The sequence below is a fragment of the Buteo buteo genome, chromosome 20 (genome assembly GCF_964188355.1).
Source record: "Buteo buteo chromosome 20, bButBut1.hap1.1, whole genome shotgun sequence".
Classification (NCBI taxonomy): domain Eukaryota; kingdom Metazoa; phylum Chordata; class Aves; order Accipitriformes; family Accipitridae; genus Buteo; species Buteo buteo.
The window spans coordinates 959,229-980,378 of record NC_134190.1 but is presented as its reverse complement, the minus strand read 5'-3'; the positions used below and the strand labels follow the sequence as shown (position 1 = coordinate 980,378).

Below are 21,150 nucleotides of genomic sequence, written 5' to 3'. Positions count from 1 at the left end.
GTACAATACATTTCCATGCCTTACTTTCAAATAGTCTAGACCTGAATGAGGACAATAGAGGTATTTTTTCACAGGGGGAATATGATTTTAAAATTAACATGCTTAAATGTAAAATAATCTTCCAGCAGACTGACAAATGCTTCTGCTTGAGAGCACAGTGTTTATGAAACAGCAGGCCCTTTAGTTGCCCTGGAAACTATATTTGTAAAGGGCCACATTTTATATTGTCCCAGAGGCTTTTAACAGTTGCATCAAAGCTTCAGAAGAGGAGAACTGTCACTGAGTTTTTATTCACAAAAAAAACAAACCTCACTTTAAGAAGGTTGAGTGGTGTATTTTTTTTTTCCCCTGACTGATGATAAATGATCTTTCAAGAAGCAAACAAAAAACCCCCGTAAAGTTGTACTGTTGTGATGTGTTTATGGAAAGTCAAGAGCAACACACTTGGTATGTTACACTTGCTGGCCAGGGTTACACAAAGAACTTCCAACCAAACAGAAGGCAAAAAAAAAAAAAAAAAGGAACACCAACAGTTTTAAGTACTGCCAGCATTTTCTGTTTACTGCTGTTAGTAATGACCGTGAGGTCGCATCCCGAAACCTCCATCAGATTAGGACCTACTCTGTAATCAGAGTAAAGGAGATCTCCTTAGAAAAAGTGTAAAATGCAGAAAGCTAAAATTAATCAGGCAGGAAAACTTCAGTTCAAATACTTAACCGACAAAACGCGCTTAAATTTAGGAACAGGGAGAGCTTTATTTTTTCTAAGAACTCTGAAGAAAACCCAACCCTTCAGGTACTATCAGAGGTTCACAAATTTAAGTTATACAACACACTGTGCAGAAAGAACCAATAAACTTCCTACTGTTTCCTGAACTTAGATACTGGAAAACAGTCTACAGAGGAGTCTTGATGCCCATACTCAAGCAAACCCACCACTGAAGCCACTGAGTGAATTGCTTATTCCAGGATGAAGCAGAACAGTCAGAGAGATACCCTTTGATTTTTCTCATTTCAGCATCAATTTCTACTCTTGAAAAGTGTAAGGAATGGAAACTGCACCAAGATGAATTCCTTTTCTGAGGGTCTTGCACAAGCAGGAGTTGAAGACAAGATGCAGAAATAAGTATTTATGCCCTGTGTAATAAAAGAATGCAGAAAAGATATCAAAAAAGAGACCTTCCCCTAGTCATAGAGATGCCTAGAGATGAGTTGAGGGAAAATCTTTTGAGAGGTCTTTGCAAGAACACTAACGAGGAAAGAGACAGACAGAATGAGAAATTAAAGAGTCCTCTGACTCATTTCCTTTGGGAGGGAAAAACTGAATGAGGAAAGAGAAAAAATAGAAAACAGGCAAGATACTTCTTTCAATAACTTTCAGAATATATCTGCTCTGTCTTTGTGTAGGCGATTGTATACTTTGGACTAGCATTTGCAATATTCAAATGTATTATTCAAATAACAAAAAACAAGCACAGTGAAAGTTTCACAAATGAAAGCAGACAAGAGGAAGGAAATGGTAATTTTTCACAATATTTTATAAAACAAAGCCACTTATATTCCTCACATCATAAACAGTTTAGCTATTCTTCGATCATTTTGATTTGTTCTGCTAGAGTATGCTTCAACCATGTGCTGTCATACATACAGATACAGGTAAAAGTCCATAACATGCATGGCAAGATTTTTCTAACTCACAATACTTGTGAAGTAGCTGCTAGGAATTATCATCAGCTAACTGACTCTCTCAAGCTTTCTCCCAACCTGGCCAGGTACACACATCTTACATGTATCTCTTCTACGTCATGGAGTAAAAAGAAGGCAAAATCCTCTGCAGGTAAACCAGTGTACTGCCTCCAAAAAGTCTGTTAATACTTCTTTAGAAATGACAAACAGAAATTAAAATAATCAGCATTTAAGGACCATGTTCATTTTTCAGATTTCACATTGCTTAGTGTTAGTTTCTTACCACTATCAGAATTAAAATACAGCATGCTCTCGCATAACTCCATTCATCTTTATCTCAACATTGTATCTGGGATACAGAATTATAATGAATAGCCATTAAAATATACAAATTATGGCTGGTTTCTTCTAAAACATGATGGAAAATTATTCAAAAACATATTTGTAGCTTCATTTTGCCCAAGAGAGAAAAAAATGAAGTGAAACAATTCTGACTATCATTGGAAAATACATAGATGAATAGCTATTCTTGGTTATATACATTCATGTCATTGCTTTGGGTAAACAAAATCAACCTTTCCTCTACATCTTACGCAGTTAATAACAAAGTTAGTGAGGCAAATACATTAAAAAAAGTTTAAGTGGCTCATAAACATGCTCCATTTAACTGTAACATGAAACTCCTCACTCTTCTATGAACATCCTGCCCCAAGTCATGCAGACCAGAAGAAAAGGTTCATCTCCAAGTAATTGAAAAGAAGAAAACATGACAGTATGGCTTAGCCCAGAGTAAATGGAAATATTTTAAACTATTCCTTGGGGCTTTATGATGCTTAAGATGAAGTCTTTACTTTATGAAATTCTTGTCCCAGACAACTGCAGCTGGAGTCAGGAGACTCACAATCTATTCTGACTGAGTTTTGGAAAATCATCTTGCTTCTCTATCTCTAGTCTTTTTTCTGTTCTTTGCCATGTCTAGCAGAGGACAATGGATTGCCTGTTATTTGTGCACTTGTACAGCAAGCAGCAAGCTGAGAAGCTAATCAAAGTTGACACCTCTAGGCATTACCATAACATCAATGGTAAATAGTAATAAGACAAGCTGAATTTCAGCCTAGAATTTGATGTGTAGGTTCGTGAGCAATCCCTTGTTTGCTTTGTGTTACTGTTTTCTCAGCTCCAATGAGAAAACAGTCATTGAAAAAGCAGCATCTTAAGCAAGCAGTGCTTCCCCGAGACACTACTGCAAAGTGAGACTGGTTTCATGATATACAACTAGTGTATTTTATAGCACTGCATCATTAATTTTCAGCAAGTGTTTTTTTTGTGTTTTCCATTAATTTGCTGCAAGACATCTTTATTTCAATACATGCAACAACAGTACTATGCAAGGTCTCTTCCTGAAAGCCACTGCAAGACAAATTTAAATATATTGTGAATCTCCTTCTGCTCTTGACTGTGACTGGATGCAGCAGTGCTGAAAAGCACAGATTATTACAGAGTATCATCTTTGCTATCAAAATTAAGAGTTTTTCTGAGTGCCTGCTTTGTAACTTAGGTATTCAGAACCAAATATAGCCAAAGTGATAGTATAAGATAGAAACTGCCTTTTTTGTATGCAGATAAGGTTATTTCTGTCCATTCTGAAAGAAATAACATAGTCACATAATATTTCCATGCTAACATGCAAAGTCCATTGACTTCCCATATCAAAATCCCATACAGTATTTTCTATACTTGGCACGAGACACATCATTACCTGCTCCAGAACTAACGGGTTCCATGATTCACTCATTGAGTCTACCATACTGGTTATAAATATAAAACTTCTTTATGGACACCGAGGCAATTTAAGTTTTGGGACTTTTAAAGATTGCACCCTGTAGGAATTCAGAATCTTTAAACAAATTTTATTTGCTTGTAGCCATTTTTAAAAGTCAATTCCTTCTTTTGGCACTGTTTAACAAACTAGTCCCTCTATATAAATGGCTTAAGTGGCAATCCTTGAATTACTTTTAAGGGGTTTTTGAAACATAAGAAAATATGATCATTGGCCCTTAACAGTGATTTATGTTTGCAAATTGCTTATGAAGGTTTGGCACCTATGCTGAAAGCTGTTCCAGGATCCATCAATGAAAAACATTGGTTTAGCCGCTATACTTAATCAACCCAACCTTTAGTTATATCACCTGATTTACCTATTTTCCAAACATACGTATCTAAATTAATGCACATATGATTTGCTATAAAGTGAAAAGTTGGGCTGCATTTACAGAAGATGTCATCGCACTAACATTAGTTCCCACTGAAGTTCATACAGCAGTGAAGACACGGCTGCTGTTACAACACAAGGACATAAACTGACAGAACAGTAAAAAAGGCATTTCTGTCTTTTTTTTTATACTGGTCGCTCATTCCGATTCCCAGCCTCTTCATGCCAGCACAGATGCCCATGCAGGTGTGAACAGGACTAGTGAACTCATCTACATAGGAGCCCATCCTACCAGGCTTGGTTCTAACCTGCATTAGCTCCCTGGCCCATTCAGTGCAGGGCTTCAAGTGTGTTTGGTGGTAAAAATGGTTGAACAGGGGTGTGTATCCACATCCACGGGACTACTTTGGTAATGATGACTTAAAATATGACCTGAGAGTAAAAGTAGGCCATTAATAGCTGCTTTAGGAAACCCAGAAAGAAATAGCTGGCCTTTTAATTATTTGTCTAGCCCTATTCACTCACCTATGAGAATTCCTTCTTACTAGACTCTGGATATCTGATGTTCCTGGAGTCCAAATAAAGTCTAGGCACTGCCTTTCAACACCAGAGGTTTCTGATTCCTGTTCAGAGGGCATTACTTGAGCATCGCACATCATCACAGCTGCTAATGGTTTCTAGGACATAAACAGCAGATGTCATGATATCACCCATTATCACCAGGCTTTGTTACTTCTCCTGTCATCTGACCTGTGTATTAGCACTTTTATGCCACTTTATGATCCACACAGAAATGGGATTACAACAGAGAAGGCTGTATTGCCAACACGAACCTGGCTGTGTGACAGAGTTTGTAAGCTCACGTGACTAAGGTTGACTGAGAGATTCCCCAAAGCATGCCTCAGGTGGGACAGTATGGCATGCTACCCAACCTTACCAAAAACACAGGCACAGCTGACCTAGAACGGAAGGAGTGACTCCTTAGTGCAGAAAGGGAATGCACCAGAACACGCTGCACCAAGGTGTGTCACCAAGGCTCTCCTCTTCTGAATACAAAGACTTGTGCTCCAGTTTCCTTGAGTCAGAAGAGAAAATGTGTTAGCTGGAGTTCCTGTTCTGTTTGCACCATTCTACAGCTGGCACAAACATAGGTTAGGGTTTGTACATGGAGCACCCCACGCTGGAACAGTGTGCTTCAGACACCAAGGGCGTCATCAACAGGCTGGTGCAAAGAGCAGTTTGCTTCTTGTCTTTGGCATTATGTTTGACTGACACTGACAGCATTCTGTGTCCATCAGTGTAATAAGCACCAAATTAATCTGTAAATTGAAAGTGGAACCAAGCCTCTGGTGTTTATTAATTGTTAAAAGGAAGTCTAGTATCTGCTTACATCTCAGTAATTTTGTCCTGAAAAAAAAATTTCTTCCATTCTTCACAGCACTCAGGGCATTGTGTGCCGGACTAGAAATTCACCCCTGAAGAGAGGCCAGGAAAGGTGTAAGACAAGAAGCTTTGTACCTACTGGACAAAAACTGAGAAAGCTAACTAGATCCTATTTTTCTACGATACTCCTTTGTCACATGAAACTCCCCAGAGGAACTTAACCCAGAAACTTCTCAGTCTGCAGACTGATAATACCAATCAGCAGCTACAGTTGTTGATTATATTATATATAGGTATATGGTACAGTGATATTGTATTACGTCTAGGCCACCTAGACCTTTGACATTTACACCGATCCCAAGAAGCTTTCCAACAGGAGATAGTTTAACCAACTCTGAAAATAACTGTGAGATTTCCAGATGCTAGAGAGAGAAATATTTCTCCTGAGGATGAGTAACCTGACCTCTAATGGTTTTCCCTTTTTCAACTACTCCAAGACGGCCTGCTGCATGCCAGCTTTTGAAGTACTGTACCCAGTAGTTTCCAGATGACTTAAGGGTTCCTTAAAGGAAAAAAACCACACCCCCTCAAAACACTTTGCGTTCATTGCAGTATGCCACAGAAAGAGCTCGTGCTGTAGCCAATGTCTACTGACATGTGGCACCATTGTCATCTGCTGACAAGTCAAAGCCCTCAGTTCTCCCTTGGGACTGATTTGGAGTCAATGTGACTTTTGTCACAGTAAGAATCACAGTATTTACCCAACATGTTAAAAGTCACCCATAGCGGCAGACTCTGTAATACCCTGGAAGGATGTTTGCCTCACACTCTGTTGTTATACACATTAACACCACCTATGCAGAGGCCCTGTGAACTTTCATTACAATTCCATGTAAGACAAACATATTACCTCATAAGCAATCTTAGCAAAACAACATTCATGTTTGCCCACAGACTAAGAAAACAACTTTAAGTTTGCTGGGCTTGTTGAGTTACCAACAGTGATGCTATATAAAAATCTTACATTTGCATCTCAGAAACTAACTATCAGCATCAGTCTTTCTTACACATTTTGGTAAGGCATCAAAGTTTCTTTAGATAGTCAAGAAACGTGACTTTTAGCAACCTAAATTTGAACTGTGACTCTAAAGAAGAAAAGACCTTTCCCTCATACAGCTCCACTCTTGAACCCCTTAGTTGCAATAAGGAAAAAAAAAAAAATCTTTTGCAAGGTTTGTACCACTGAACAAAACCATCTACATTGAGGACTGTGCACAGTAAGATTATTGTTAACTGAGCAGTGCATTATGGATCAGCTTTAGCTTTGCTTTTTTTTTTTTTTTTAATTACAACCAGAAAAAGTTTTCCAACTGTCTTGTACAAAGTAGTTGTAAGTCTTTGATTTTTCAGTCTTTTCTTCTTATATGAGTGGAATGGCAGTAACCGTCATACACAATGGAAAAGAAGCCAAGATAGCACTTGGTATCTCCCTGTAAAGAGAATTTTTTTGAGAATGTTAGCTAATGGATTATATATATATGTCAAATCCTTAACTTTACAGAGGACCAGCAACCCTAAGTACAATTCAAAAGACAACTTCAGGGGCATGTAAGACATTTTGTAAGAAAGACAATTTCTCCTCCATTTAGGTATTCTACCTTTTGCCCAAGAGAAGGAAAAATCATTATGATCAGTAGCCAAGCTCAGTTCTTCAGTATTACAATCATGCTGGAGAAATGAGGCTTTTGCAAATGACACCATAGAGATTTGGGACTAAGGATCATGAGTGTAGACTCACTAACTGACAAAACAGATGAAGTCCTGGGACTGAATGTTGTGCACCCTTTAGGGAAATTAGGAAAGATCAACCTCCCTTCTGCAGTCACCTCCATCCCAGGAGAATGTTCCCTCTTTTGTATTTGGTTGATGTTCTCTTTTGGGTGACGTTCAGTAGAGGTCACTGCACCAAGAACTGCAGCAGTCAGCACAAAACTGACAGGGACTCATTCCACAAAAGCAGCAGCAGAAAAAGAAAAAAAGCAAGCAAGCAAACCATTTTTTTAAATTATTAGGTTCCCCGTTGACAATCTAGCAATGTTACAAAAATATCAGATAAGCAGAGAGGATAATTCATAATTCAGCTTTGCAAGTGGTCATTGCCCTTTTCTGTACTTCTTTTAATCCTAACTGTACAATACCAACTATAAATACCAACTGTAAAATTTTTTTGCATATTCTCCTAAGACCCAAGAGTCAGAAAGGTGCATTTTTCATGTCCCTTGCCCATAGGCAAGCTAAGAAAATCCTGTAGCTTACCCTATACACGGCCCACCAAAGAAATATATTAACTACACATAAGATTTGCACTAAATAGTCAGCGGGTATTCAGGACCTCATTCATGATTCCCTCAATGTTTCTGTCAGACATCAAATAAGGCTTAGAAATAATGCTGTTGAGATCAAAAAGCCATGCCAAACAATTGTATCAATTGCCCTTTTCTGGATTTCAAATTTAGCAATAGCAATGGAACTGATTAACAGCCCATCAAATGAAGCTTGCTTTCTCCTCTTAAACATCATCATCCTTTTCAGTGAAGGATATTCCAGAAGCTGTTGTAAGAAAAGCATGCGCTCTCAGTTAGAAAAGCACATTACCCTCCTACCAAAGCCATTTTAGCCATTGTGTTAGTATTAACCACTATTGTGAAGTGCAGTTTAGAATAGGAATCCCCTCTTCAGGCTGTGGTCTCTTCAAAGGGTAAAATCAGACTAATCTTTTTAACAGTGTACACAAGAAGAAATGGACTATTGATAAAGCAGTTTATTTTGACTAACGCATGAGGCACATTACCTCGGCTGCAATCTCCTCAAACTACTGCTGCCTAAAATAGAGAGAAGGCTGCATGGAGAAGGCCAAATAAGCTAATGTAAACTTTCCATCTGGGGGAACTCAAGCAGCTATCATTCACCACGGTCATTTCATAACTGGGGGTGGGAAGAGGAAACTCACATACTGCACATGGAGATAACGCTCAGTGTCTCTGTTTCGAACAGCCTCATTATTCCTTATATTTCAAAGCATAGATGAATGACAGATAGAGCACTCATCATAGCTAATCCAACCATGGACTTAAAAACGAGGCTTCTTCAACTCCCAGCGCCCCGCTAGAGCTGATTTGCATTAAACCAGAATGGATCAGCAGGGACATCAGCACAACGGCTGCGGAGTCCAGCAGCAGGAATGACACAGGACAGCTGTGAGGGCTCATCCTCAATTTCCAGAGCATAGCATCTACGCTCTGTGACCCACAATCCCAGGTGAGGGGTAGCATCCAAATCTGACAGCCATGACCGCAGTGACCAGGCATCCGCAGAGCAGACTCCAGAGGCAACCTGCAACAGTGGGAATTTGATCCTGGTTCAGCTTCTCTCTCTCTTATGGGCTTGTTTGCCCATAAGGAGAGGTTCCTTTCCATTGCCATTACTACTTTCATGTCATGACGTAAACAGATCTTGACTTCCGACATAGTTCGCATTAAACGGTGTTTTAGTTAAATCGTTCTGGGATGAAATTATTACAGGCAAGAAGAATTTCTGGCACATCACGTAAATTTCCCCAAAGCCCTATGAGATGGTTTTTGGTGTCTAAAGTGAAATGAGGCTCAGGCCTATATCCTTCACCTCTGGGTGAACATTGAACAATTTACCTCAAAGCTTCATTTTGCCACATTGTATTTTATACAGATTAACTCTAACTCTGTAGAGAAAGAAAGACACTCTTTACTTAGAAGGCATAGGCCTATTCTCAACTTCCATATGAACAAATTTCACAAGATCTGCTCAAGCACAATATTCTTTTTCAGGCTGTTGATACTTCAAATTAAGGATATATTTTATGCAAATCTCTTTTACAACTGTGTTTATTAGTGTTATTTCATTTCCTAATTTTGTGTGGGTGGATAATTACTTTCATCTTCTAAGAGAGAATCATAAGCAGATTTATGGAAATCAACAAATATTTCTGTGCTATTGTAGTGTATGAAGGAAAACTGTCAAGTTGGCCACAAGCACCCCTTAATTTTATGTGCTAACCACTGTAAAGAACAGTTAATTATGTTTACTTCTATCAGGTTGTACAGGAGGATGCACAACCACTTGTTACTGAATCCAATAATGAACACCTTGCTCCACAACGAATGTCTGAAAGGTGGTGTTATAGTGAAATATTGTTCCAGAATATTTTTCATATTAGCCACAGTTAGATGATTTCTTGCAACATGCATCTCTAGGTGATAAAGGACTTGTGTAGTTTCTGAACAACAACTAAAGAAATAACTATATTTCTTACAGCTTTGTCACACTTTATTACCTGCCTTAGAGCCACACTAGATCCACATTTCTCAGATTTTTCACTATTTCAAGTCCTGCTGCAGAAAACAGCTTTTCTGTATATATAACGTCTTTGGTGAATTTATTTCTTTCAGGAATCAGCTCATGTGGAAAGTTCATACAGAATATATATTCCTGTACTATATTTATTGTACATTTATATGAATTAAAATTTATATTATGTTAACCTGCATTGAAGGGGATTGCTTTAACCAGATTACACTTGAGTAAATGAAAGGTAATGCTATTGTCTTTGGCTATTCCAAATACAGAACAGGTAGACCGAGTAGTCACTGTTGTTTCCTCAACTTCCTCCAGGTACATGTCTTAAAAATTTGAAGCAAAGTCAAATTCTTCCATGAAAAGTTTCCCAGAGGAAAGAAAGAAAGGAAATCACATACTTTAGAAATTTTGAAACAAAACACATGGCTTACATTACACTCTTTGATGGCCTCTCAGACCTGTCCATCATAGCAAGCCAAAGACAGAGTGTTTTGGGTTTGTGTGGCGGGTTTTTGGTACCGGGTGAGGGTCGGCCGGGCCGTCTCCTGCTGGAAGCTGCCCCGGCTCGGAGCCGGACCCGCCGCTGGCCCAGGCCGAGCCCCTCAGCGACGGCGGTAGCGCCGTTGGGAGAACAGATTCCAGAGGGGAAACCTGCAGGAAGTTGGGGGATTGGGACGTGAGAGGAACCCCTCTGCGGATGCCGAGGTCAGGGAAGGAGGAGGGGATGCCCCCGCAGCCGGCGGGGAGGCGGCAGGCTGTGTCCCCCAGCCCGTGGAGGGGAGCGGGGGAGCGGATGCCCACCTGCAGCCCGGGGAGAGAGGAGCCCACGGCGGAGCAGGGGCCGAGGGCGGAGTCCTCCTCCCCCTGAGGAGGAAGGAGCGGCAGAGACAAGGGGTGAGGAACCGACCCCAGCCCCCGTCCCCTGTTCCCCAGGGAGAGAGAACCGGGAGTGGGGCTGAGGCGGGAAGGCGGGAGGGCGGGGGGGAAGCTGCTCTCGGGCCGGGGGTTACTTCCCAATAGCCTTGGTTTGGTTCGACTGGTAGCAGATTACATTGATTTGGTTTCTCCCCCAAGTTGAGCCTGTCTTTTGCCTGTGACCGTAAGTGGGGAGTGATCCCTCCCCGTCCTTGTCTCGCCCCACGAGCGTTTCTTGGTATTTTCTCCTCATCCCACCGAGGCCGGGGGGTGTGGTGGAGTAGTGAGTGAGTGGCTGTGTGGTGCTTCGTTACCAGCTGGGCTGAAACCATGACACAGAGCTCAGCCCCAAAGCCTGAACCAGTCTTTTCTGCTTGCACTGTTTCCTCCCCTTCCCAACAGCAAGGGTCCTGCAGGAGTTAATACTGCCTGACTTCTTCTGTCAGCTATGTTCAAAAGTTGTAAACCAAGTCCTAGATGAAATGTTCTTATAACATATTATGAATTAATCAGAATAAGAAACCTGCATGAAACCATGCCATCCCTTTGCCACACTCATAAAAGACTTTCTAACAATTATTCCATAGTGGCACAATCAAGAGCTTACAAGCAACAAGAAACGATGCTGTTCTGGCTCATCTTCCTCTTTCCATATGTGCCATCCACATTCAGTTACGCTTTGTGCTACTTTATTCCTGTAGGGAAGACAGGAGTATATGGCCTTTTGAATCTAAGAAAGTACAAGACAATAACTAGCCATGATAGACAAAAAACATTATTTTATGCTAGCTGATGTTTTCTGAAACAGCAACAGAAGAATTTAGCACGTGAGAATGCAATGCATCTAAACGGACAGAATGAGATAAGAAAAAGCTAGAAAGAAAACTTCTGCTGTAGTTAATAAGGGCCATCTAATATAAACATGCAGACATTCAGGGCTGTGTTTAAAGTAGATGAAAAGAAATTGAAACCTGCACTAGCTAGATATTGTATTACACTGGTTCTGTCCAGCAAGGCACTGCACTATAATAGTAACTGGGGAAAACAAGATGGAAAAAAAATGGTAAGTTTGAATCCAGAAGAAGAAATGGCAGATCACATCAAGGACAGCTATTCCCTATTCCCAAAATTTTCTCATATGAGTTTAGCACTGAACATATCGAAAATCACATGTTCAGAAAACAAGGAAGGAAGGAAAGGAAGAAGGAAAGGAAGAAAGAAAGAAAGAAGGAAAGGAAGGAAGAAATAGAAACCCTCAATAACTTATGCTGTAGAAACCTCAAAGACCTTTAAACTCAAATTGGGAGCTCCTGAGCTCAGAGCTGCACAAACACATATGAAAACTGCTTTTTCACACAGTAAGTATGTAGATTAAATACAGTCCCTAATTACTAACATCACATGCAATGTTTTGCTATTAACCAGGGTCTAGACAGTAAAATTTTACCATATTGAAATGAAGCCACTATTTGGCCACTTTGTTAGCATTAAAATGAAAGCGGTAATAAGACACATGGAGACAGTCTAAACCACATGTATTAAAAAGGACTGCAACCATACAGCCCTGTAATATTGTATTGCCATTGCTATTACTGTATTGCTGTATAGAAAGGCGTAAGTGGTGTACAGATTTTGAAAGACCTCTGTCTTACAAATGTCAGGTTTGCCCTAGGCTAAAAGCTTAGCTTCTCAGGCTACACTTTTTTTGACCTCCCTGCACCTTGTTTTACCTGGTTTAAACATAACAGTAATTTTTTTCTAATTGACCAGATGTCTGTAGCTAATTTGTGTTACTTTTGCTTATCTTTCTATGCTAGCACAACAGTTTTATGACCATCACATAATGATGTAGTATGCAGAATATAGGCCTATGGAAAGACAGCAGAGGCCTTGAGAAGTGGAGACACAGGAGATGGTGTAGAGGACTACAGGCACAGGGTTACAAAAGATGAGGCATAGGCTTGGTACTGAAGACAACGCCCATAGCTATAAAAAGACTCACCAATGGTCAGTTAAAGAAATGCAGGCCTGAAGATGGACAAAACTGGCTTTAGGTGTAACAAAGAGAACAAAGAACAAGTGTCTAACATACATAAAACAAACCATATGTAGTAAATTTGGATGCAACATGGAGCTATAGACCAATAAAGAAAGAGAAATGCATGTTAGTGAACTTATAAAAATGTCCCCAAGTGGACCCTAGAGCAACGAAGAAGAAACCACTAACATGAACATCCCCTTTCTTCCAGGGAAGGACTCCAATGCTGCCAACAGAGGTAACACCACCAGCAGAATGAAGCCACCAACCTTAAGACTTGGAGAAGCAAGGGAATGGTGAGGGTGAGCATAACATCAAGGAAAGAGGGTAGAAACTAAGTGAGTGTGTAACAATGTTAGCTGCTTTATTACTATTAAAACATTTTCTGCATAGAAGCCCTCTTTTTCTTTGGTAATAATGGGATCTAGCCTATTACTGATACTTTGATTAGCCAGTTAAGATTTCAATTATACGAAAAAAAATAAATTCCTAGCTTTATATAAGATGCATTTCCTCTTTGTCCATAGACAAGATTTTGAGCACAACAAGGGTAAGATATGTTAAGAGATGTTTGACAACTCAGTCGGAGCTACCATTAGCAAATTCAATGTACATTTCCATGGGAAGTTTTTTCCAAACAAAAAGTACAGCATGAGAGAGGAAGAGGTGGAGCCAAGGAGGAAGTCTGTCCTTTTGGCATGTATTTATTCACTGGGCTAGTTAACAGGCATCTGGCCCATCATGGGGACCCACAGGTGTTATTGCAATACAAACAGTAATACACTAGCCACAGGTGTCCATACAAAGGTCATATGACAAATCATTGCAAAGAATTGCTACCAAAAAAAAATAATCAAATTCTCATAAAATTTTGAATATGGTGACATTCACTGGATGGAAGCTGCATTCTCCCCAGGCCATTAAGTAGGAGAAAAACAACTATCGGATAAATTATTTGTTATTTACTATTTCTCCAAGTCTGTATGATTCTTGTCAGTTTCTCAAAGGCTTCTTGTTTCTCAAGCATGCAGAACCATCAGCATGCTGTTATTGTGTGGAAACCCATGAAGAGTAACAGTCTCAGCAGTTTGCAGACTCAGGAAGCCAAAAGCATATTATTCTCTATGTGGAAGACAACACTGAGCTCTACATTCCATAGAAGATCCTGTACTTCAGCCTCTAGATAAAAGGAGTGCGATCCTGGCAATCCCCATGCCACAAATGAAGATTAAAATCCCACTTTAACTAGGGAAAAAAAAAAAGTTTTACCAATCTTTTAATATGGACTGTCAACTTAAGAGTTACACACAGATATTTAGAATCTCTAAGAACAGTGGTCCCAATCTTTAGAAAAAGAGGAAAACAGTGAATTCACACAGATTATTAGTGCATAGATATGTTTGCAATACTAGAGATATTCTTGATACTAACATTTGAAAAGCACCACAGAGAATGAACTAGTACAGTCCCTCAGCAGTAATTTCTATGCATGAAGGAGAAAACCTGAGCTTTGCACCAAATAATAATGACAATGGAGCTGAGCTGTCTTTGATTCACAACCCTTTTTATTAGGCTGCTGGACTCTACCTTCTGTGTGAGAGACAAAGGTGTGGAGATTAACAGTTCTGCGAGTGCTGTGTTCATTAATTACATTTTAAACACTAGCAGAAATAAGATTAACTGTGGCATGATAATGGTAATTCCTTGTGATATTCCAGACTCCTATCACACTAACCTGCAAAGAGTTAAGATAAAATAAAATTGTAAGTATTAAATTAACTATTTTAAATAACTGTTACCAGCTTCCTCCATGTTATCCTTTTCATAGTCTACCCATTCCCCTACAATTTTGGTACCTGCTGAATCAATAAAAGTGCTAATCATACAAATAAATACATGCATAAAACCAGCTTTAAATAAAGCCAGAAAAATACTACAACACTTATTTCACCACACTGCTGAAAAAAATATATTTTTTTTCCACTAATTTATGACAGCACCTTTCTTCTGCTCTTTGTTGCTCAAGTTGGAACTTTGGTTTTCGCAAAAGATTTGCTCTTTCACAAAGATTTCTGTGATGTGTGAGGGCACTTTGTTGGTGTGTGATTTGCTTTTGAATTTTCTGGAAATAAGCATACTTTTTAAAAAAAAACAAGGGGACAAAAATATTTAGAGGGACAAAAAAGTTATTTAACAGTAAGTCATGAAACTGTGCACATGCCACCACTGAGTAATTTCTGTGAGCAGCCTTTGCCTTCTTCACCCCATCTGGCCTTAATGTCTCTAACACCCACTCACTGCATCACAACAAAAATTAGACTAAGCTCCTTGGGGCAGGGTTCTGTATTTCTGTAACTGCTCTGAATCACCTAACATACATCTGAAACCTATAGGGTGGGGGAAAAAAAACAACCAAAAGACAAGTCCAAGCTGTTAAAACTTCATTTGTAGGTTCAGCCACCTGTGGATACCTTGTCACATTATATGGCATGAGCATTTTGTTCCGTGACTCCAAAGGAAGTGAAAGAGTCCGACTAAAGTGACCAATACGCTATTGGTTATATACACTATCCTTATCACAGTGTCAAAGATATGCAAAACCAGCTGTGAAGTCAGCATGCCTTTTGCCATGAACTTATTCCAAATGAGGTCAAGGTTGCCCCAAGTACTTTGCATATTTTTAGTATTCCACTTATTTTTATATATATATTTTATCTATTACTACATTTCTCTTAAGAATGAACAGGACAGATTAACAGACTGGAATCTTTCATTTGATGAAAAACCAGCTACTGAGTGGAAAGATGAAGCTCAAGTTCTGCCACATTATTCCCCTGGCTCTCTTTGCCTCCCTGCACTTGCGTTCTTCCTCTCCTCTTGCTTTTACACATACCTGTGTCTCAACTTCTGACATGGCATGGCATGGCATGGCATGACATGACATCTAATGGTGGAGAGAGCTAGAAGCAATGAGCTTGTGATCTCCACAGACCACTCTCAGACAACACTGTGCTGTCAGAAAACTACCCTTTTCAAATTAAATGTGCTTTACTGGGTAGACCTCGTAACAAACTTCTTCCACAGTGAGCTGAACTATTGATTTTAATATGCTGAAGTGTTTGTACATTTATATGAATGCAAATTGTAAGCATGCCATGGGACCCACTCAGGGTCTGATTCAGCACTAGTGAAGTCAGTGAGGCTTTTGGCATTCAAAGATTTGCATATGGTCCTCAGATAGCATGGAATAGAAGATGTGCATTCAAAAGCCCACTTGAGGACAAACCCCTTAACTTGGCTATGCCTGTTTTTTAATGGGTTGAACCTGAAACAACATGAAGTGCTTGGTCTTTCTGACAACTTAACTTGCCACTTTAACTTCAATGGAAGTTACTAGATCTGCGCTCTCTTAGAGCTCAGGCTAAACAAAAATAGAATTGGTTCCCTACCAGAACCACCCCAAAATCAAAGGCTTCTTTAACAGAACACTGGCCTCAGTGGTTGGTGCAGGTGCATCTGCATTTCTGGATAGAGCAGATTTCTATTTAAAGATTTAAATTTACCCCTTTGCTTGGGGCAAGGGGTTGGGAGAAAAAACAGAGCCATTCAGGCAATTGCAGCTCTGCACAGAGCAGTCCTGCCTCCCTGATAGGCCGACTGCACCCTGTGTCTACAAGCCCTGGGCTGGTCATGATAAAATCCAGTGGCTAGGAAGCAGATCCGGACCACGAGCCAGCATCCATTCTAGTCTTTACAAAAAAGGCTGAGCTACTGTCAGGCCAGGTAAATAAAATTCAGATGATGTGGCCTTTACATGACTTTAAATTTCCAACCATTGTGAACCTGTTCTTTGGAAAAGAAAAAACAACTTCTGTGTAAGGGAAGAGTCCCTTCATACACAGATAGTCTTCAAATCAGAAGACTTTTTGCTTGCAAATATGCAACAAATCAAGGTGCATTTCTGTGGGAAACAAGTTCACAGACCAGTTATTTTGCTCGATTCAAAGCTGCTTTCTGCCTCCTGTTATCAGCAAAGCATACTGCTCTGGGGACTGCATACAAATTACTGAAATTACTTTGCGGGGGGGAAAGGGTGATGAAGAAGAATCATAGGTGTGTTACGTCAGCCACTAGTCAACTATTTCTATGTATTTTTTAAGCCAGCTTCTGACCGGCTGAATAACTGAGTTAAACTAGTGTGAAGAAAGTTAGCAGATTTCTTCTCTTCAAAATGTTTCGCATTCAAGCCCTTAGTTAGATAATTTAGTGAGCAGACATTATTGTCAGCTTCTTTATGTTGTTTGTCTAGAACAGCAGGTGCCACACCGAGCTGCAACTTGGCATCAAGGAAAATCTGCCTCTGTGTCAGGGCAGCCAGGATAGCCTCGACTCCCAGAAGGACTAATTGGTACTCCAGCAAAAAGAGCTATCTTCAGCCCTACTCAAAGAGAAATATTCTAGTGTTTTTAGCATCCTTTTGGATGCTTTTAAGGAAAGCTCCTCTCAGTGCTCCTGCATTTCATCAGCTCTCTCTCTCATGGAAACTCTAAATCACGCATTTAAAAATAGACCATCAGATTATCTGGGTAAATCATAAAGCTCAGCTTATCTCTTTCTTTCCCTTCAAAATATACAATTTATTTTGTCCACCAGCTCAGCAGCGTGAACCCATGAATAATCTTGTTTGTCTCAGTAACCCCACTCTTGATTGTCCCTGCGTATCACCACTGTGTGCATGTATGTCACGCTGGGGGGGTGGTGTCTGTGCGAGGCCGTAAGGAGGAAGAAGGGATTCACAGTTCTGGGCACGAAGGTGTACTATCCTGCTTACGGCAGTGTTTATGCCCGTGCCAACCGTGAGCATCCTAGCATCACAACACAGCCTTACACAGCCGTGGAGAATAACACCAGGACCCAGCAGAAGTAATGTACTAAGTACTTCCATTACGCATCACATTGTTTAACACCAATCTAGACCCCAGAACCCGTGTGCCTCCCCTGAGGGCAGGCATAATCAATGCGGTGCGAGGGAGGACGCAACAATTTTTCAATTTCTCTTTCCCAGCGGTTGAGAGGCACAACATAAGGGAGCCTTCAGCGCCAACCCCGACTCCCAGCCCCAGCGCCTGCCGTCCGCGCATCTCCGCACCCGCCTCCCCCTGCCAGTGCGGCCCATCAGGCCACGGCAGCGGGAGAAAGCCCTGCAGGGCTATAAATAGCTACTCGGGGGAGGGGGGCAGAGTGCAGCAGCACGGTTCCAAAGATGCTTGCTGCAGAGGGAGGTTTTGCTGGATTAATTCCGAGGGGAAAGGGAGCCGCTGGGAAGTTCACCGAGCTAGCAGGTAGTGCCTGCTGGGCGGGGGGGGGGGGGGGGGCAGCGGCTGCCCCGGGGAAGCTGAAGGGGGAATGCCTGGCTCGCTGGGAGAGCAGCGAGGTGGGGTTCCCCCTTCGAGTGTCCCATCTATTTCAGCCCAGTTCTGCAGACACCCCCCCTCCCTTGAGACGGGCTGCGGGCACCAAGGGTCCGCGGCTGAGAGAGACGGCGAGGACGCGAATCGGCTCGACGGGAGCGTTCCGAGCACACGCAGCTTATTGCCTATGCCAAGTTCGTACCGAGTCCCGCGGCGGTGCTCGCCCGGCCGGTGCATGCCGTGCTCCCCAACCTGCCCCAGCGCCGGCCGGGCGCTGCCGCCTCCCCTGCCCCCCCCCGGCTGTCCTGCCGGAGACGAAGCCGGGGGGTCCCGTCTCCCCGCAGCCGCCCCGTCCTCCCGCCTCCCGGAAACTTGGGGGAACTCCGGGCGCCGCCCGAAGCACCGGTGTGCGCCGGCCCCTGCCCAGCCGGGGACGCACCGGGCGCTCGCTGCCCGGTCCCCGCCGGCCGCCGCCGGCCCCCGCACAGCCTCCGCCGCTCGGCTCCGCGCCGCTCCGCGCCTCCCCGGCCGCCCGCCCGCGCCGTGCTGCAGTGCCCGGCCCGGCCCTCGCTCACCGTCCTCCAGAGCCGCTGCCGCTTGGCACTGACGGAGGTGGCGGTGACGATGAGGTGGGAGACGGACACCACCAGCCCGAAGACGATGGCCAGCAGGGTCCGGACGGGCAGCAGCGAGTAGGAGACGAAGGTGACCAGCATGAGCTGCCACATGCCCTGCTCGGGGGCGCTGGGGGGCTCCATGCCGTAGGCGCCGAGCGAGAAGGGGCAGCAGAGGAAGGAGAAGGTGAAGCTGAAGAGCAGGGTGAGCTTGACGATCTGCTGCAGCTGGGTGACCTGCAGGTACTTGACATTGGTGACGATGAAGAGGGAGAGGAAGATGATGCAGTGCACCGGGTGCGAGCCTTTGGAGATGGTCAGGCTGGGGCCGGAGAGCAGCTCCACCAGGGCCAGGCTGGCGGTGAGCACGATGAGGACGGCCAGCGCCTTGAGGGTGGACGTCTGCTCCAGCTTCAGGTTGTAGCTCTGGAAGAGAGCCTCCAGCTCCTTGCAGTCGAACTCGTCCTCGCAGGCGATGGCATCCAGCAGCAGCAAGGGAGGGGGGTCCCCCAGCCCGGCTCCCGCTCCCGCCGCCGCGGCAGCCGGCGGGGAGCAGCAGCAGTGGCAGCACTTCTTCCTCTTGGTCTTGACTTTCTGAAACGGTATTTCCTCCATGTCAGTGCCATTCATAAACCCCGGGGAAGAGATGCTCCTCCTGGCGTCCCCCGCTGCCGCTCCTCCGCCTCGCCGCTCATAAAAGAGAGAGGGGGGCTGCGAGCAGGAGCCGCGGCCGCCCGCCCGCCGCCCGCCCCCGCCGCCGCAGCTCCGCGGCCGCGGGCACCGGGCGCAGCCCCTCAGCCGCCGGCCGCAACCCGCGGCGCCGGCAGACGCCCCCCTCCGCTGCCACCGAGGAGCCGGGGATGGCTGGGACGGCGGGAGGAGAGCCTCACTCGTGTTAATATGCCAACCTTCCTGCCTGCTGGCTCTCTCTCCCCTCCACCTCCTCCTCCTCCTCCTCCTCCTCCTCCTCCTCCTCCTCCTCCTCTCCTCCTCCTCCTCCTCCTCCTCCTCCTCCTCCCCTGGTGCTCCAGGGATGTTAATCTCCTAATGACACCAAAACACCATCCGAAGGTTCGAAATCGAGCGGGGGGGGGGGGGGGCGAGCAGAGGGGGGGTGGCAGCGGAGAGAAGGGGAGTGGGGGATAATCAACAGGCGGGTCTCTCTTCAGATACCGCTGTTTGCAGGAGCGGGAGCTACGGAGAGCGGGTGGCAAACGGGCTCCCGGGGAGCGGGCAACATTAAAAAAAAAAAAAAAAAAAAGCAATAAGCAACGACAAGGGGAAAAAAAAAATAAAAATAGCCACGACACCCAGCCAGGGGGCTGGGCTAAGAGGAGGACAAGTGGGGCAGGGGGGCCGGAGAGGCAGCAGGAGGCCGGCTCCGGCAGGGCGATCCGCTTCTCCCCCCTCCGAGAGCCGCTCACCGGCGAGGGGCCGGGCCGGGCGCCTGCGCGCCGCTCGCCGGGGAACCCGGGCTCGGCCCCGGGGGGGGCGGCGGGGGGACCGCAACCGGCGCCCCGCAACCGGCGCCCCCCGGCTCTCCGGCCACACAAGCCCCGGGGCTGCGGCCGCCGCCCGGCAGCCTCGCCCTGCCCGCCCGCCTGTACATCTGTTTAACCGTGTAGGGGTGTAAACGTACGAAAGCGACGTGTAACGGCACAGAAGGACGTGTCGGTACACACGTGGACCTAAAGACGTATAAATCTACACATGTGGGTGAAGCCTGCTTCCTTTGAGAAATAAAGTCTCATCTGCCTGAATAAACGTGCTGACTTTACTCTTTTTGCCTCCTAGACTCTGATGCAGTTGGGAAAAAGTGTAGCGAATGAGAAAATTTTCAAGGAAACGCGTTTCTGTGCGCGCTTCTGCCCGTCCAGGAGTACAGAGCAGTCAGGGGCTGCAGAGGGCTGCTCTTGTGACAGGAGTCAATTTTCATCCCCCACAAAATTGCACTCGGTGCCTCATCAAAAGCTTGAGTTGGGAGTCTGTGCGTTGTTGTTGGAAAAAACCTTCCAGGTCTGCCTACGGTGCTGCTACCACATACCACTGTTGCCGACTTGCCACCAAAGAACACAATACAATATTCTTTTCTGCAACCATTGCATCTAATTTGGGGATTATGAGACTGATTCCAAATTCACCAAAGACCGGAGACAGGACTCCAATGTTTCTTTTGGCTTTGGATCAAGAATTTGTAAGAATCGGGGCTAGGAAAACGTCAAAATAGAAGACTTTAATAGATCGCGCACATTTGGCTTTTCAAAGGTGGTGCAGGAATACTTTCCAGAATCAAAGCAGAATCCTACTATCATGGGGATGTTGAAGATCTAATTGCTGGGTTTTGTGTCAGTGATGTCAGGTTCTGGCTCCAAATTTGGGCTGAAGAGCCTTAGGATCAACAGCAGGCAGGGATTCTTTAAGATTTGTTACAGCTGTGAATGATGTTGGTACTTTACTTCTGCATAGTACAGTAGCTTTCAAAAGAAAAATCTCTGATACT

The 21,150-nt window shown here is 43.8% G+C and overlaps 1 protein-coding gene across 1 annotated transcript in view; it reads right to left on the bottom strand.

Annotated features, from left to right (window-relative positions):
- Nucleotides 1-19,452, bottom strand: part of ADCY1 (adenylate cyclase 1) — a 156,591-nt gene extending 137,139 nt beyond the window's left edge. The window contains exon 1 of the mRNA XM_075052153.1: nt 18,612-19,452. Within this exon, the coding sequence (XP_074908254.1) occupies nt 18,612-19,280 (669 nt within the window). The 5' untranslated portion in view covers nt 19,281-19,452. The remainder of the gene's footprint in view (nt 1-18,611) is intronic.
- Nucleotides 19,453-21,150: the final 1,698 nt, after the last annotated feature.